This window comes from Crotalus tigris, unplaced genomic scaffold (assembly GCF_016545835.1).
Source record: "Crotalus tigris isolate CLP2741 ecotype Arizona unplaced genomic scaffold, ASM1654583v1 scf7180000017666.27876245, whole genome shotgun sequence".
In the NCBI taxonomy this organism is placed as follows: domain Eukaryota; kingdom Metazoa; phylum Chordata; class Lepidosauria; order Squamata; family Viperidae; genus Crotalus; species Crotalus tigris.
Window position 1 is genome coordinate 2,756,195 of NW_024096551.1, and position 20,040 is coordinate 2,776,234.

General features: G+C 36.8%; 1 protein-coding gene across 5 annotated transcripts in view; it reads right to left on the minus strand.

Annotated features, from left to right (window-relative positions):
- Nucleotides 1–20,040, minus strand: part of LOC120304986 (prostatic acid phosphatase-like) — a 117,481-nt gene that overhangs the window by 32,055 nt on the left and 65,386 nt on the right. For 3 of the 5 annotated variants that reach the window (XM_039336206.1, XM_039336205.1, XM_039336204.1), the window contains exon 2: nucleotides 5,139–5,250. The exons of the other annotated variants lie outside the window; for them this stretch is intronic. In XM_039336206.1, the coding sequence (XP_039192140.1) occupies nucleotides 5,139–5,249 (111 nt within the window). In that variant the 5' untranslated portion in view covers nucleotide 5,250. The remainder of the gene's footprint in view (nucleotides 1–5,138; nucleotides 5,251–20,040) is intronic. 5 annotated transcript variants of the gene reach the window in all.

A 20,040-nucleotide genomic window follows, 5' to 3' on the forward strand; every position in this document is an offset into this window, starting at 1 on the left:
TTTGGCAGCTGTCTTCCAGGAATTTGCTGATGTATTCAGCCCCAGCTTAAGAAAATACAAAGGAGCACCAGTTGCTCTCCATCTTGATCCAACCGTAACCCCAATCAGGGTAAAGCCTCATAGAGTGCCTTTTGCCCTTAAACCCAAGATAGATGCAGAGTTAGACAAGCTCATTCAACAGGGAGTGTTGCAACCTGTTGACAGCAGTGTGTGGGAAACCCCCATAGTCACACTGGTTAAGCCTAATGGAGAGGTGCACATTTGCGCTGATTATAAGTGCACTATTAATAAGGCACTTCAGCAGCATGTGTATCCAGTACCTGTAGTTAGCCACATCCTGGCATCATTGCAGGGAGGTTGTTTATTTGCAAAGCTGGACCTGGCACAGGTATACCAGCAACTGCCTGTGAATGATGCCACTGCTGAGGCACAAACAATAGTTATCCATAGAGGGGCATTCAAGGTTCATCGCCTGCAGTTTGGGGTCAGCGTAGCCCCAGGGCTCTTTCAGAGCATGATGGAACGCACACTCAAAATTATTCCAGGTGTGTGTCCTTATTTTGACGATGTTCTAATTGCTGGGGAGTTAGCAGAAATATTAGCAGAATGTCTAAAAGCTGTTCTTCAGCGCTTCCGTGAAGCAGGGCTGAAGTTCAAAAGAAACAAATGTCAAATAGGAGTGCACAGAATTCCTTGGTTTCCGGATTGATGCTGCTGGAATACACCCTGCTTATTCAAAGCTTATGGCTATTCTCCAAGCTCCCAACCTAAGTCAAAAGCGGAGCTGCAAACATTTTTAGGGTTACTAAATTTGTACCATGCCTTCCTTCCTCATAAGGCAGCATTAGCAGAGCCTCTGCATAGGCTCTTGGATAAAAGGGCACCATGGCAGTGGACTAGTATCCACAAAAAAAATTTCATAGCAGTCAAATCACTGCTGTCTTCAGACTTTGGGTTAACACTCTTCAATGAAAAACTGCCTATCAGTATTGCATCAGTATTGCATGTGACGCTTCATCGTATGGGATAGGAGCAGTTTTGAGCCATATAGAACAGAAATTGCAGAAAAAATAGAAATATAAATAAAAAGATATTTTAAAGATATAAACTACACTTCATATATGTTAAAAAGGTATATAAAGAAGACATCATTTCACCTACATCATATTCCACCTATATGACAAATATAAACAACTTTAGAACTCATTATTGCTTCTTAAAATACAACACATGATCTCTTTTTCCCATATTCCACTTTTATAAACAAATTAATAAAGCTTGGTCATTTCAGTCCTAATGTCAGCAAAAGTTCATTAAGGGTTACCATGTCTGGATAAAAAAATCTATATTAATTAATAGATTTTATTCTGTTCTTTTATTAGACTATTTTAATACTATAAATCATAATATGCAGTTGTAATCAGCTGGATGCTGACCAGCAATTATAAAAATCGGTATATTTTTTCTCATTTTTTTCTTTTATATATAGAGCTCGTCAAAAAACTATTTCCCTGATAAATGAATTTCTGCAATGTCATTAACCATTAATCAAGAACAAAGAACCATTTTGTTCCATGTCTTAGGTTTTTGCCCATTTCCACTTGTTCAAATAGTAGTGCTATCTGGTAAACTGCAGCTACTCTCTGCTTTAGTTTATGCTAACATCTCAGTAAGGAAGTTGATACATATACCGGTATGTTTAATTAAAGATGCAAGGAGGCTGGCTATCAACATAAATAGCTCCTTAAGTTTGTAAGGAGCTTCTGCCCACTCTATCATCCTGTCTTTCCTGTATTACTAAAGTATTACTAAAGTATGTGCCACTATAGTCATGGTAACAAAATTTCACAATAAGAATTATTGTGTTTTTTGCATTCAGCATTTTCTGATGTAATGTTAAGCTGGATGTTATTATGTTAAAGAAAGTAGAACAGTTAACTGATTGTTTTAAGATGAGAATAAAAAGACTTTGTTAACTTTTAGTCCTTCCATTGTACTACCATTGAGTTTCTAAGATCACTGGTAGGTAGAACAATTTAAAGATGATTGAAATAGTGATATCATTTTAGCTGGTCAATCATTATATATTTAGATTTATCTTCAGATAAGGACAAGAGAGCTTTCAGCAAATCTTACAGCAGAAACTAGGGGTCCCCTTCTATTATATTTATTTGATTAGATTATTATTAGAACTTTAATATACAGAAAGTGTTAATATAAAGATGATATATGTGTGTCTTTGTCTTTACAGGAGTATATTATCTTTTTAATGTCTATACGGTGTTGTAATTTTAAATGGTGCTGAACAACACTAACTGATGTTCTGGCACTAGAAGAATGAGATATAAATTTCTAGGCTAAAAAAAAAAAACAAAAAACGCCAGAAAGGAATTAGACTACAGTTTTATAGACATGCCTTTGAGTAAGTCTCATAACATTTAATAGAAAATTGAACTACTAATTTGCAATAATTACTGCTATGGAAGAGTAACAAATTTTTTTTTTCATAGCACTGAGTTATTAAAGGCCTGGGACCTCAAATTCATCTTTGGGGCTTCAAACTTCATCTTTAAAAGCACTCATTTTACAGAAACCTCTGTTTTTCAGTATAGTACACACGTTGTCCTAAGCTGAACAACATTACTTGTACACATGCTATTTTAATGATGATAAGAAATATGTAACCAATTTGCTGTCTTGAATTTCCTGTATCATAAAAAAATGAAAATAGAATGTCAGGCTTGGTCAGGATTCCTCCCAGCTCTTTTGTTTGCTAACGGAGAGCTCCTTTGCTTCTGATCAGATAAAGTGACAAATTTCTACGTTCCTCAATCCTGCATTACTGATTGGCCCTCATGCCAGTAAATGAACCACAGGTTGATGTTTGGCCATCGTTATGAGTCATCCCTATTTATAAGTAGCATAAATGTCTGCAAGAATACACCAATTTATTTATAATAAGAAGCATATGAATACAGTGCTTTTTGCCTATTAGTCTTGATGTTTTTCATTTGGGTATGTTTGTAAAGATTTTTCTAGCCCAGGATATACAGGTAGTTCTCGATGTATGACCACAACTGAGCCCGAAATTTCTGTTGCTAAGTGAGACATTTTGCCTTAGTTATTAAGTGAATCACTGCAACTGATAAATTAGTAACATGGTTGTTAAGTGAATCTGGCTTCCCCATTGACTTTGCTTGTCAGAAAGTCTGCAAATGTTGATCACATGACCTTGGGACACAGCAACAGTCATAAATATGAACCAGTTGCCAAGCATCTGAATATAAATTACATGACCATGGGGAAGCTGCAAAGGTCATAACTGTGAAAAACAGTCATAAATCACATTTTTCAGTGCTGTTGTAACTTTGAAGGGTCACTAAATGAACTGTTGCAAGATGAGGGCTCTCTGTATATGACTACCCACCCACTCCCACCTATTGATGAGATTCCATAAAACTGAGGTATGTCACACCACCAGTCTTTCAGCTAACTAATTATTTCCAAGAACTTTAAATCCAATTTCTCCATATTGTTTTCATCATGTATAAATCAGATTGATGTTTCAGTTTGATGTTAGCTGAGTTGCCACAGGAAGCATCTTGAATCATCACTGCATTCTGAAGATTACCTTGTCGGTACTAATTTTTTCTATTGCAAACAGGCCAATTTCCCACAGAGCATTTACAGCTACTGTAGGTTAAATAGCAGCTTTTCCCTGTGCTTTCCTTTCTAGGTCTTTTCCTCTACACACAATCTATGCATTTGTGTAATTCTCTTTTCCAAAACTTCGCTTCCATCAGGCTGCTAGTGAGTATTTGCAAGGTCTTTTAAAACAAACAAACAAACAAAAACTATTAACAAATCAGCTATGAAGATTCAAAAGTTTTCTGTCCACTAAGAGTCAAATCTTGGTCTGCAGATGGCATTCCAGCAATCACTAAGAATGTTGCATGGCAGCAAATCCTGTGACCATAGTGAACTACAGTTATAGAATTAAATTCAAGGGCTTTCCTCATACCTTGCTTAAGTAAAATATGATCTAGGTAGAAGATATGACAAAGAGCTTTCTGTTGGGGAAACACATACAAACACAGGATGAATCCACTGGGATGCAAATTTCATCCATCAATGAAGAAGGATAGAAATAAAAGCAGGCTTTCAGGGATGATATGGAAATTGAGAGGTGGAGGTTTTTTTAGATTTACGTTAATGCTGATTTGTAGACAACATTTCATTATTGCATGCATGCATCAGTAGCTGGCTCATATTTCATACACAGCAATTGTTTGAACCTTGGTTTGATTGATAAGCTATAATCACCACATACAACAAAAATCACATACCTTGGTTTAGAAACCCAGTAACTGGAGTTATACACAAAGCTAAGCCAAATCCAGGATGGAAGAAGTCATCTTGGGCATTAAATTTGTGATGCAGAAGCAAAGGCTAAGCACAATTCCTAACAGATATCTATCCAGCTACCAGTATTATTTATTTATTAGAGGACTTATGTGGCTGTCTAACCCATATAAAGATTGTAAATAGTTCACAATAATCCATAACCACAGAGATAAAACATTTTCCCTTCAGGAAAGTCCAGACCAAACTATCTCCCAACTCACCCCCCCCCCAGCCACTACTTGGGGAAAGAGCCAGGTCTTCATAGCCTTCCAGATCCAAATTTAATCCCTAAAAAGACAAGGATAGTAATCCCTTGGAACATAGCTGGTTGGCTATTCTAGGCTAGTATGACCATCAAGGTCCCATCAGGTGACCCCATTTAAGGGAAGGAACATGGAGTGTGCCCACTTTACCTAGTAGGATGGGCATATACCCTCAGGATATCACAAATAACTTACCCCTGTGCCATATAGAGCTTTTAAAGTGATAACCAGCCCATTAAATTGCATTTGGAAAACCAATACACTGGATTTCATTATATCTGCTTGAATATTTACACAAAACTTAGCCACATTGTTAAAACATGAGCCTTGAACAAACTGCACCTATTTCATAGCCTTACAAAGGAAATAAAATTGTACTTTGATATGTCCAGGATCATAGATTAATCATGCCAGGCTCATTTTAAATTAAATCATGTACATTTATGAACCCATTCTCTTTCCCTTACTTACTAAAATCGCAAATTTCAACTCCCGTCCTAATGTCGATTGGAGAAGAGAAACAATGGCCAGCAGAAGAAAGTGTAGATTCTTGGAGCTTCTTGCTAGACTTGTTCCTTCCATTCTGCAAGCAGATATGTAAATGCTCTGTCACCACACATGCTTTTTAAGGAACTCTAAAGGGTGGATGACTAACAGGTAATTAACAGAGGAAGTGACAATTACAGATATTGATCTATTTCTTAATTTAGGATTTTTTTGAGCAACTTTAGCCCGGGAAAATCAAAAGATATGTGATTGGTGAAATCAGATTTCTTTCCAAAACAGATTCAGCTTCTATATAACGCAGAGAGGTGGACATATTTACACATTGCAATACATAATGTGTTCATTATGTATTGCTAATGTAAATTTGTAAATTATGAGGTTTAGTATGTTTTATAAACAAAGTCTTTTCATCTGTGATTATGCAAACCGTAGCTTAGAACAATGTGTGAACTAGGTTCTCCACTGATATTCTATTAGGGGTCTTTAATGATTATTTGAGCAAGTTTTGTTGAAAGAAAAAAAATCAGGTCTAGTTCCAAGCTGTGAGTAAATAAAATGGAAGCTAAGACTGGAAATAAAGCTGGAGGCTGCTTAAGAAAGAAGATTCCTGTTTATTGATTAGCAGAATTTGCAACAGTATGTGGTTCTGGGTCAGCGGGCTTTGTGTTTGAGGTGCCTGTTCCTGTGCAATGCACTTTGACCTGAGTATGCCTTTTTGGTATTCTAATGATGGTGGGTTAATCCTATTATGTCCTAAAGATCATGTCCTGTCCTTAGAATTTGGGTGGGGGAATTAAGATTTTAGGAATCTTTGTTTTTCTAATCCCATCAGCTCCATCTTTCCTGGCCCCATTCTTCCTGAATGGATTATGGATTACCAAATATGTATTTCTAAAAGCTGGCCTCCTCAGCTTCTCCCTTTCTCTTTTAGGGGAAATATTCTGCCTTTTTAATATTCTCCCAGATATTTCATTGTCTAGTGGTGGGGTGGGGTGGGGTGCTGACTTCCTACCATTTAAAAACATGAAATATTCCTTTTGAGAATATCAGGAACCTTACTACTTCTCAACCTTCTCATAGGTTGTCAAGCTTCCCACTTTACGTAAGGTAAAGAGATTGAGTAACTTATTTCCGCTTTGACCTTCACAAGGCTGAGACATTGAATCCAGATCGAGTGTGCCCATTGCACATTTTACTACTATCAACCATCCCAATTCATATTAACATAAATTAAACCAGTAATCTGTCTGGAATGAAATACTTTGGAGCAAAATTGGCTGAGGCAACACACGTTTCTATAACACATTAAATAATTTAAAAAAATTAATGGTGAAATGCAAAACAACTCACAACATTGACATAGAGACAAAAAGCAAATAGTAATTACACAGTGAAGAATGAAAACTAGAATATAAAAATAAACTAAGCATGACCAAAAAACCCAACAATTAACAGGAACAGTTCCATCTATAATAGTTTAAAGCTAATTTCATTCAGAAGTTTGCCATTAAATCTAGACCAGTGGTGGCGAACCTTTTAGAGACCGAATGCCCAAAAACCACTCTGCCCCCTGCCCATTGCACCCCACCCCACCTGCCCGTAGGGCCACCACCACCTACACAGCCCATTGCAGTAGATCGCCCAGGCGGCCCTACAGCACCATGACAGCCATGCCTTCTGCACGTGAGGGGGTGCGAGGATGGATTCTTGTCCTTGCTGTCCAGCTGCCATGTCCTTGGCTGCGCTGCTTCACATGGGCCGCGGCCGGGGATGACTGTCCTCTGGGGAGGCTGCTGGTGAGGATGGGGCTGTGGGGGGAGGCGGGATTGGGGTGACTGCACATGTGCCCACAGAGAGTGCTGTGAGTGCCGCCTCAGGCATGCGTGCCATAGGTTCGCCATCACTGATCTAGACCATATTGCAATATAGTACATTTTCTTCTGATTCTCATTACATGATTTTTTTTTTTAAATGATAATGAATTCCCATCTTGGATCCATTCCTTAAAGTCAAGAAAGTAAATTTCTTTCCAGTTGTATAAATGTATCCTCTTTGCCATGTACCAGAATCAGTACGGTCAGTGCTCTTCATGATATGACAAATTCTATTTTTAGATATATGTTTTGACATCAAATTGAGATCCTTAACTAGAAGATTTTCTCCCAAAATTGGTCTGACATATGCAATGCTTTGAAATCAAAACAAGATTATAATTGCACTAGATTTTATTTTCCTAAGGGAATTGAATTGTTGATTTCTATTTAAGTGCTGCATCTGTCAAAGAATCTAAAATAGCAGATACATCGCAGACCGCTAGAGAATGGAAATAGTTACTGTTTAATTAATACATTTAATTAATACAATTTCAATATTTCCAAGCTGATATTATGAATCTAATATTCAACACATGCTATCTTAAAATCTTTAAAACATTAGAAATCAACCAATTTAAAGGGTGGGCTCCTTGTTTAGCCCAAGCATTTCAATAAAACATCTTTTAAGATATTTTTAAAAGTAGGGTATTCGATACAATTTCTGCTTTTCATGTGATTTGGGATCAATATTGATTATCTATCAATAAACAAATGTGCTTGACAGCTTGCAAAGCATGAAAAGAAGATCCAGGACTAATATAGCTGGAGTTTAAAAGGAGAAGTCAAAGAACTACATTCATGCTCTTTAAATATTCGTAAAGAACAGAAAAATCATAAAATGTTTTTAAAAAGTTATTAAAAATATGTGAAATCATAGTGAATAAATTACAAGGTGCATAATGTAGGTAAAATATATATTATAATTGTTTGGAACATGGCTCAAGATCCCAAAACAAACAAACTTACTTGGAATTCCAGAAACAAAACTTTATTTGAAAAGAAGCATTTGCAAAGGCTTGGTGAGCTGAAGCACACGTAGGAATCCAGCCACACCTTAAAGAGCTGTTTGACACATTTTTATATCCTACCCCCGACGTAGATTCCCCCCATCACTCTCAACACCCATTGTCTGAACATTAGATAAACTAACTCGAAGCGCCTAAACCATTCCCCCCTCCTCATGTTCCAGGAAGCCCCCTTTGTGCACGTCTTATCTATCACCATCTAGTCTTCTGTTAACAAAGCTCAATTCTTATAATTATTTTTATATTTATTTGCGGTTATACTTTTGCTAGCTTAAGCTCTAAACTCTAACTTCAGTTTTTGTGTTTCCTCTACTTGCAGTTTCAGTTAGCCAGCAACTTCTGCTTTTCTTATTTGTATATAGTTAACTTGCCTGAGTTTATGACTTTCAGGTGGCTTCTCCTACAGACCTTTAGATTCATTAGAAATTTCTGATTAATAATCTGCTCCTGTCAATAATCATGGATTAATGTGAAGGTAAAAGAGAAATCAGAACTGGTTTGGTGTAATGGTTAAAGCATCAGGCTAAAAATTGGGAGATTGTGAATTCTCGTTCTACGTTAGGCACAAAAAGCCAACTGGGTGATCTTGGGTCAGTCGCTTTCTTTCTTTCTTTCTTTCTTTCTTTCTTTCTTTCTTTCTTTCTTTCTTTCTTTCTTTCTTTCTGTCTGTCTGTCTGTCTGTCTTTCTTTCTTTCTGTCTGTCTTTCTTTCTTTCTTTCTTTCTTTCTTTCTTTCTTTCTTTCTTTCTTTCTTTCTTTCTTTCTTTCTTTCTTTCCTAGGATGGAGGCAACTGCAAACCATTTCTGAAAAAATTGCCCAGAAAAATACAAGGACTTGTCCTGGCTGTCCCTGGAAATCGGACACAATTGAAGGAAAAAGAGAGGAGAGAGAGAGAGAGAGGGGAGAGAGAGAGAGAGAGAGAGGGAGAGGGAGAGGGAGAGAACTAAAATACTGGTAACCATTCAGAGTTATCAAAATGAACTAGAGGCTTGGCAATGTTCCAGATATACCCAGTGCTTCTTTTTTTCAGATCACACAACTGTTTTAGTAAGTCAGCAACTGATGCTGCATTCAAACTCTGAAGCATATTTTTGGAATAAAAACTAAGCTGTATAGCTATGCTGGGTGAAACCTCTCAGGGTTACTGAATTGAAAGAAACCTGGAAATGTAATCACTTTTGGATTGGCCTTCTTAAATTACTTGAAACTAATAGACCTGGGTTTACTTTGCTAGTAATTACTTTGCTAGTAATTACATTGTGAGCTGTGAGGAATGGTGCTTTCAACTAATTCTGCTTTTAAACCAAAATTGGACTGCATAGCTACCTTTTTTGCACTGCACAAATCCAGATGATCACCAGATGGCAGGAAAGTAAGACAGAAAAATATAATATTGCAAAAAGACACTTTGCAGACAATATTAGACTTTAAAATCAAACATGGAGAACATACAACAAAGACAAAATTTAAGAGTGTGCATTCAGAACAGAAGTATGACTAAATTTAAGGAAGAATGGCTTCCCTAAATATCAGGTGTCATACAACAAACTCAGATACTTAAGAGTATGGATTTTAATAGACAAATATTTGATGTAAAGCTAGAACCAGAAGCATTTTTTTTATAAATAATGTGATGTATTCATTAGTTAATATAATGGGAAGAAGTTTAGAACTTAATATAGTTTTACTGAATACTTTTAGTAGTATTTATTTTTCTTTTAAAAAATTTGATTATTATTTGAGATGTGAATGTAAATATTAATGCTTATAGTTTTGTAGTGATTTACAATTATTTCTCAGAATGATATAATGAGCTTAGTTTTATATATTCAATTAATTATTTAAACAAATAAATAATGAATTTTAAATTTTATGATAATTATAAATTCTGTTTCTTTACTGATATTTTGCTTTTCTTCCATTATATTCTTTTTTAATTTCTTCTTTTAAATAGTCATTTTTAAAATTCTTTAAATATTTTAAAATACATAAACTAAAACAACAACAACAAAGTCTTAACAGTTTGATACCATCTTATGCTCATCCCTGCAACATAAATATATTCAACCTGACCAGGCAACAATTCTTCAGACACAAGTCTGTTAACTCCATGACTTAGACCAATAAATAATCATTTGAGAGATCCTGAAATAGAAAAGATAATTCATATTTTCTTAGAGGAATATTCCCTTTCCTTTTAGTGAACTCCTGCCTTGATACTGAATCACTGCCAAGCCTTTGGAGATAGGTAGAAGAGGGAAAAAATAATCAATGACCAAATAAATAAGTGGTCCCCAGTGCTCACTTTGTGAGCAAAGTGCTATTCATTAATAAAATTCCATTTCTAAAGTGAAACACCATGTAACTATGCCTGACTTAATAACATTAGTTCCAAATATGATTGGAACTATAAGCAAATATTAAACAACATTCCAGGTGGGAAGTGATCAGGGTGTGGTTGACTGTCCAAGTGCATGTTAGTTCAGGAATGGCCACAAATATCACAATCTGAAATTGTGCAAAGGCTCTCTTGGCCGCAACTGCCACTTGTTCCTCAAGCAGTTGTCACAAGTCCAGGAGAACCCTCAGATCATGCCCAAAATCTGTCTGAGACAGTGCAGCCCTATCCATGACCACAAATGATAATTGTCCAAGAACCAAAAAGCCTCTAATCCAAAACCATTCAATTTTGCCAGGATTTACCTAGCCTGTTTTTCCCCATCCTGACCTCAACAATCTCTATGCACCAAGAAAGGGAGGTCACAATATTGCTTAACTCTTCATGGACAGAGATATACAGCTGAATATCATCAGCATACTGCACATATCTCAGGCTATGGTGATGGCTGGTGTCTTCCAGCAGTTTCCTGTATTTGTTAAACAGAGTAGCAACCCTCAAGGGATCCTGCAAAGCAAGGGCCAAGCGTCAGACTTTTCATCCTCAATCAATACCAGCTGAGAATGGCCTTGGAGGAAGGAAGTGAACCAGGACCACATAGTACCCATCACTCCCAGGGCTGTTCCAGAAATATATCATAGTATTGAAATCCACCGAGAGATACTGTGACTACTGAAAATCTCTGTTAATTGCCAAGCAACCAAATTGTAAGCACATGAATATGGGGATGTTATGGCAGCAATGAGTTCAAGAATCAGTGATACATTTCCTTTTCCAGTGCTGTTCTAACTTCAAACAGTCACTGAACAAGCAGTTGGTAAGTGAGGACAACCTGTATTACCTTGCCTTGAATCAATGTGACTTTAGTTAATACTCTTGAATCATTCTCAGTTAACTTTTCTCTTTATTTTTCTTTGAACACTTTAGTTTTCAGAATCCAATATGAGTCGGTCACCAGAATCAGAGGTCTCTCTACGCTAGAGAGAAGTTACCTCAAGCTGGGCTCCAGCATGAAGACAAACCTCTGGTCCCAGTGACTGACCCAGATTGGATCCTGTAATACTATCCTGGGATATGTATATTCACCTTTGTTCACTTTAGTTTTCTTCTATTTTTTAAGAGAAGAGATTAGTGACTAACTTTTAGTTATGTTTTGCAAGGCTATATTTATTACATGGTACAGCATATAAGTTCACAATGCTAGTATATGAGCCTTTATCAGTATCTTCATGACATCTTTGCTTTTCATGTCCTCATTGCCTCTTGAGTTGCAAGTGCCTTCATCTGGTTCTCATTTAAGTTTCCTATACGTCATACATAACAGATCAACATGACATGCTAAGTCCAAGTTAATTTGGACCCATCAGCATCTGAGCAAGAAAGCATTTTGAGCTACATTGTGAGATATTTATCTATATCATCTCATCTTCACTGCATTATCTACATCAATAAAATGAAAAAGAGTGATAAACTTCTTTCCTGAATATGTTTATTAACATAGTAAAGCCTTTGGGGATGTGAAAATTTACCTAATGCCCACCAGGCTGGAATATATAGTGGCAAGAATTATTCACCATGTAGGCCATAGTACAGTTTATTTAGCTTTAATGTGTTCTGTGAAGTTAGCTGCGGTAAACTGGACACCTACAACCTGTAACTGGAATACATCCAGATTGATCTACATATATAATTTTACCTATAATTAAGATATATTTAAGATACGACGTATGTGTGCAGCTGGTTGCAGAGTGAGCGGGATTGCATTAAACCTACAATTTTAGGCAGAGAAATTTTGGATTTTTCTTCTTTCTTTTTCTGGACATGTGTTTATTTCAGGGCTTTGGGGTCCTTGGTGCTATCTGACCTTGGTTGTTCTCCTGCAGATGTTTCATTACCCAACACCATCAGTGTTAGAAGGGAATGGGGTTTGTTCTCTGTTTATATATTGGTGGCTCATCTTGCTTGGTGGGAATGTTCTTGGTGGTTCCTTGATAAGGCTGTTGTTTATTATTAGCTTGTTTATCTGAGTTGGTAGTTCCTCGATTTGGAATATTGTTTATTTTTTATTGTTAGACTAGTGTTAATCTTGGTGTTAATCTTAGTTCATCTGAGTATTGATAGCTGATGAGGAGGTGTCTTAATCTTTTTATTTTCTTTTGTCTCTTTGGAATGGTATGTAGATATTTATCTCTGTGTGCCTGTTGGTGGCTGATTGAGTGCCAGGTTAACAGGAATTCTCTAGTATTTTTGCACTTAGCTTGGTTTAGAATGCTCACAGTTTCCCAGTTAAAACCATGATTAAGTCTGTCCATGTGAGGTAAAAGTAAGGAGCTTTCATCAGCTTCTGACTGCTGGTTAGTGTTCATAGATGTGTTCTGCTAGCCTTTTGCCTTTCTGTCCTACATAGTGGCTGCTACAGTTTTTATACTGTGTGTTGTAGATAACTCTTGTTTTTTCTTCTGGGACTGCTTCTCTTTTGGTTTACTTAGGGCGTTTTGGAGGGCTTTAGTGTGTTTGTGTATTGTGTGATGCCATGGGGTTGTAACAGTTTGTTGATGGTTTCTGAGATGTTTTTGAGATTTTTGAGATGTTTTTCACAGCTTATCTTTGTTGTGCTGTAGTGGATTGAGTGGTGAGGCAAATATACCAACAAATCAGAGGAACACCCAAGGGATCATCACTTTCAGGACTCATAGCAGAGACAATATGGCAACTCCTAGAAACTATAACACTCCCACTCATACAACCCAAGTATGAACCCAGCATTATCTTTGTTGTAATAAAAAAAGGAACAACTAGAAAAAACATATGAAACTATCAGTAATATTTTCAAAGGAATAAAATTCATAAGGGAAGAGGAAAATCATAACACACTACTTTTCCTGGATATACTCATCAGCACAGGCAATGGTTGAAAATTAGAAACAGAAGTTTATTGTAAAACCACCCACACTAACCAAGTGCTTCACTACCAAAGTAACAATATAACCTCCCACAAGAGAAGCTGGATAAGAACACTATTTATACTAATGCAAACCTACTGCAGCAACACAGAACACTAGAAAAAGGAAACAGACCACTATACAACACCTTCCAACAAAATGGTCACATGCACAACTTTATTGAAAATTGCCTGACTGTTCAACCTACTAAAGTACAACAATGCAAGGGCTATAGGCTGCTTACTTCTGAATTATGATTCAGTTTATCCAACCAATTGGTGATTATCAACAAAGACTAGATAAATAAATCATTTACAATATGTTTATCAGGACAATCCCACATTCACATTCAGAAATTCATCTTGTGAGTATGGTTTTATATCTCTAATAAGAGGAAGGGTTTATAGTTCATTAATCTTGAATAAATATTGCAAAGCAGAATGATGATTAAGATTATGTAAATTATAGCACCCCCACCATACAAGGAAATCCAGAATTGTTATAGTACTGGGATGGGAATAATGAGAAGGTAATATTATTTCTTTATTTCTGTATTCAATTAATCCAAAAGGTTGGTTTCAAGATTTAAAAAAATAATCGTACAACCACTAATCTGGAAACAGGGACCATGCCTACTAAACTTTGTGAAATCTACATCTGAGTAGAAAGAAACAGGATTGTATTATTAAGATGGTTTTGAGCCCAATTTTTGCAGGGTTTGAGATTTGTTTGTTTTTTTCGGTTTGTTTCTTCAGTTTATGGATACTAAATTTGAAATGACTCTGGGTAGTTTACAGCAATTTAAAAATCAACACAAAACCATGACATTTCAAAAACAAAACAAAGACAATCTTCATAAAACAACTCTTCAAACAACTTTCAGAGTTGAAATCACTTAATATTTCACCCAGGGACCATGGAAGCAGTCAGGTCTTCTGTGTCTTTTGAAAGGCCAACAGAGTCCAGACCATGATACAACCGGTTTTCTTCCTGTGTATGTATGCATTTTCAGGTCCATGTGGAACTCCCTGGAAAGTCCTTGCAGTTTTCTTGGCAAGGTTTTTCAGACGTTCATTAGCCATTGCCAATTTTCTAGTGCTAAGAGAGAGAATGATTTATTTAATGAATAAAATTCATTAATAAATAATTCAATAACTCATTTAGTGTTCACTACTGGGAATTGCAATTTGGTCATTAAATGATACAATTGCTAAGTGAAGCTGTGTTGTATTTGTGGTATTAATTCAGCTTTCCTTTATTTTACAGACCAGTGTAGGTTATAAATGTGAGGTTTGGCTGTTATTTTTCCATCATTGTTAACTATGAGTGGTTGCTAAATGAGTTACTAAATGAAGACTATCTGAACATCAAACTCTTCCTGGGTCTCATCAAAAGGCTTTGTTTAATAGACGGATCAAAGCATACCAACTTTATCAGATCCAAGTATTTTTATTTTTCCCTCTAAGGGTGGTGTTGTTGAATTATGAGAGAAAAGAAATAAAAGTGATTCTTAATAAGGAAAAGTGGAAAGAAGGGCACATAACTAAATCAGAATATTAACAAATAGCCCGAGCCTGCAAAGATGAAGTGAGGAAAGCTAAGGCTCAAAATGAACTAAGGCTTGCAACCAAAGTCAAGCTTCTTGTAAAAAACTAGAAAAAAGTGAAGAAAATGATTGGTCCATTAGTGGGTGAAAGTGGCAAGAAGGTGACAAGCAATAGGGAGAAAGCAGAACTATTTAACATGTTTTTTGCATCTGTCTTTACACAAAGGGAAAAAACAGACCAACCTATCAAAAATAATGCCATAAAAAACAGTATAGAAACACAAATTAAGATAGGCAAGAAAATGATAAGTGAGTACCTGTCTAGCCTAGACAAGTTCAAATCACCAGGACCAGATGGATTACACCCCAAGGTTCTCAAGGAACTGGCAGATGTGATCTCAGAACCACTGAACTATATTTTTCAAAGATCTTGGAGCACTGGGGAACTACCAGAGGACTGGAAAAGAGATGTAGTTCCCATCTTCAAAAAAGGAAAAAAAAATGGATCCAGGAAATTACAGACCTATCAGCCTGACCTCAATACCTGGGAAGATTCTGGAAAAGATAATCAAACAACAAATCAGCAAACACCTGGAGGCAAACAAAATCACTACTAAAAGCCAACATGGGTTTGTCAAAAACAGATCATGCCAGACAAACCTTATTCCATTCTTTGACCAAGTGACAAAATTAGTGGATCAGAGGAATGCTGTGGGTATAATTTACTTGGACTTCAATAAGGCATTTGATAAAGTAGATCACAACCTACTACTTGATAAGATAGAAAAATGTGGGTCAGACAGCATCACCACCAGATGGATTCATAGCCAGCAGTGTGCTGCAGCTGCCAGAAAAGCCAACACAGTATTGGGCTGCATTAACAGAGGAATAGAATCACGATCACGTGAAGTATTAATACCACTTTACAATGCCTTGGTAAGGCCACACTTGGAATACTGCATCCAGTTTTGGTCACCAAGATGTAAAAAAGATGCTGAGATTCTATAAAGAGTACACAGAAGAGCAACAAAGATGATTAGGGGACTGGAGGCTAAAACATATAAGGAACGGTTGCTGGAATTGGGTATGTCTAGTTTACTGAAGAGAAGGATGAGGGGCAACATGATAGCAGTGTTCCAATATCTCAGGGGCTGCCACAAAGAAAAGGGAGTCAAGCTATTCTCCAAAGCGCCTGAAGGCAGGACAAGAAGCAATTAGAAACTAATCAAGGAGAGAAGCAATCTAGAACTAAGGAGAAACTTCCAGACAGTTAGAACAATTAACCAATGGAACAACCTGCCTCCAGAAGTGGTGAATTCTCCAATACTGGAAGTTTTTAAGAAGAGACTGGCCAGCCATTTGTCTGAAATGGTGTAGGATTTCCTGCCTGAGAAGGGGTTGGACTTGATGACCTCCAAGGTCCCTTCTACCTTATTATTATTATTATTATTATTATTATTATTATTATTATTATGGATCATTTGCACAGTCAACCAGATGTTCAGACTGGATTTGGCATTTTGTCTACCTATCGAGTCCTTACCCGGGACCTGGGATAGGCAGATGTGGATGTTTGATGGTATTAGAGATATCGTCGCAGGATGGAAGCAGTTCTTAGTAAGGCCGCCTTTTGCAATTGACTAATAGAGAATTTGTCAATGCCAATGGTGTTCAAGTGGTGCTCCAGTTGTTTTGGGATTGTACCCAAGGAGCCTATCACTATTGGTACTACCCTTGCTTGCTTTTGCCACAGTCTTTCTATTTCTATTTGTTAGTCTTTGTATTTTGTTATCTTCTCCAGTTCTTTCTCGTCTATTCTGCTGTCTCCAGGCACTGCCACTTCCACTATCCAGACTTTTTTGTCTTTCTTATCGACAATTGTTAAGTCTGGGGTGTTATGTTGCAGGTGCTTGTCTGTTTGAATTCTGAAGTCCCAGAGCAGTTTAATTTTATCATTTTCTATGACTTTCTCTATTTTATGATCCCACCAGTTTTTGCTTACAGGCAAATGATATTTTTTGCAGATCTTCCAATACACTATTGTTGGTACTTTGTCATGCCGCTGCTTGTAGTCAGTCTGTGCAATCTTCTTGCAACAGCTTACCAGGTGGTCCACTGTTTCTTCAGCTTCTTTGCATAGGCAGCACTTACTGTCTGTTGCTGTCTTCTCAATTTTGACTTTATATGCATTTGTCCTTAAGGCTTGGTCTTGTGCAGCCAGAATTAGTCCCTCGGTCTCTTTCTTCAATTTTCCTGCTCTTGGCCATTCCCAGGTCTTGTTATTACTAGTAAACATGAGCCACTGCAAAAGGATACCATAATCATTTGTAGCAAAAGTTCATGAGGGTTAAGGCACACATCCTTTGGGCTCCCATGATTTTATTAATACTTACCAGGTCACATCATTACAAGCTTTTGAATAATTTTCCTTGAAAAATTTAACTTCAGAAACAAAGGTTTCGATATTGGGGGAGGGGTTTTGGCAAAATGTTTAGTTCTGCTAGAAGTCTTGACTTCTATTTCTCTTTCTTGATAGTTCTTAGTAATCTGATTTGCTATATTTTTCTTAATGTCTAGGAAACCTTGGGTGCTTGTTTTTTCTCTATAGGTTTGTGATAAAATATTATGTTAGAATCAGTAGGATTTATCCTTTTATCCACTTAACATGATAGCAACTTAAATTGTTCTGGGTTATTCCATAATTATTTTATTATGACATAAGCAAGTAATGAGCGTAACAAGCAGAAAATCTGAAGTGCAGTCACCATATAATTCACCTAGGCATATGGAAGTAAAAGTATTTCTATCTTTTGTAAAGCAGTGTTGTTGCTCTTTCAACTATGATTCATAATGGACAGAATGAACAAACTTCATTTAACTCAGCAGCTAAACCTGTTCTTTATTTAAAACATGTATAGCTTTTCCTGCCATAGGAAATTCTTGCATTTCACTGTATTCTAAAATACATGTCTACATTTGATGGTTTGGGTTAATACCCTGTCAGGCTTTCACTTTGGTTGAATAAGATAGCAACAATACTGGGACTTTCAAATAAGCAGGAAAATGTATCAGTGTGACATTTCAGACTGCCAACTCCAACTATTATTATTATTCTTTTCTTTTCTTTTTCTCACTATTCCTCCAAGCAGCATTTTCCCCCACAGTAAATAGCTGTGGAAATAGCTCAGCCATGTCATCTAGAACTATGGACAGAGGAGGCATTATTTAGTGCTTCCCAAATATTTTCCTTCATTATCCAAAACTGCTTATTAAAAAAATCCTTTTTACCCAGTGTAGGTAACCTACTTTAGGTAGATCTAAATAGTCCTTTATTGGGTTTGCGTGTCATTACCCAAATTTGACCCAGTTTAGGGTAATCTACACAGAGTTTGGAAGTACTGACCTAGATACATGTGAGCTGAGAATGCTGAGGCAGCTAGGCCAACTTTCAGCTGCAGCTCAGAGAAGCACAGGTTAGCATAGCCAGTGGGAAAGGGCCAAGATAGAGCATGCTCTGAGTGCAGCACAGAGAATTTAATACATATCAGCTACAAAGATTCTAAGCTACTTAGTCACATTCACTAACAGTGTACAGAAACTGAGAGCTCAAATTGTCCCTAGACAAATAAAAAGTCGACTTAAAACTATTTAACTCACAGAGAAACAACTAGTAGATCAACCAACAGATCGAAAGACACACATTCAAAAAGTTAAATTCAGATATAATTAGAATACAATCTAAAATCTCTTTGGTAGTTTATATTAATAAGAGCTCAGATTATGGAAAACACTGGCCTCTAGTGGCTATTCCTTTCCTGTTTTAATTCCCTTTCTACCAACCTCAAGAAACTCTGGTTTTCATTTACAGATGAGCCTATGGAAGTACTTCTCCCATGAGAAATTTAAAGTTCCTCTTGTGCTTTTATTTATTGGAAAGGGAGACACAATTGTGATTTAAAAAAAAATATCCTTTTGTGTTAAAAGATTTCGGCACTTGTTTGGGTAGGAATCCTTCTCCTTTCTTTTGTCCTTGTGTCTTTCCCATCTCTTTTGACTGTAATGACATTTGTATGCTTGTATTTTAGATAGTGTCACCCTCTCAGCCTACAGCTGAAGTTAACTAACTTCATCTACCTTTGAGCCAACATTAAAGTGATACCGGTAGTCCTCGACTTACTATCACAATTGAACCCAAAAATTCTGTTGCTGAGAGAAACAGTTGTTGAGTTTTGTTTCATTTTATGACCTTTCTAGCCACAGTTGTTAAGTGAATCACAGTAGTTGTTAAGTTAGTAACATGGTTGTTAAGTGAATCTGGTTTCCCCATTGACTTTACTTGTCAGAAGGTCACAAAAAGTGATCACATGAGCCTGGGGCATTGGAACCGTCATAAATATGAGTCAGTTGCCAAACATCTGAATTTTGATCACATGACCATGGAGATGCTGCAATAGCCGTAAATGTGAAGAACTGTCATAAGTCACCTTTTTTAGTGCTGTTATACTGTAACTTCGAACAGTCACTAAATGAACTGTTGTAAGTAGAGGACTACCTGTACTTAAGTGCAAGGCAGTGAATAACAGACAGAGTTCAAGCATTTCCACTATTAGGAAATAAGCTAACTTCTCTTTCTTGCACTGGCCTTTTCACTTTCAGTTAGTTAACTGTGATATTAACTGTCTTAATGATAGTGTTTGCCTATGGGGAGTAGGCGTGAGCTTAAATGGGCTCCAGAAGATGGTAGAGGACAGGAAGGCCTGTAGGAACATTGTCCATGGGGTCGTGATGTGTTGGACACAACTTCGGAACTAACAACAACAACATGGGAAGGAAGTATGTATGTATGTATGTATGTATGTATGTATGTATGTATGTATGCATGCATGTATGCATGTATGCACGTATGTATGTAAAGTAGAGCCAGTTTGCTATAGTAGTTATAATCCTTAGATTATAAATTAGGAAACCATGAGTCCTAGTCCTATCTTAGGCACAAAGCCATTTTAGGCCAGTCACTCTTTTTCACCCACGAGAAGCAGGCAATGGCAAACCATTTCCAAATTTTGCCAGGAAAACTGCTG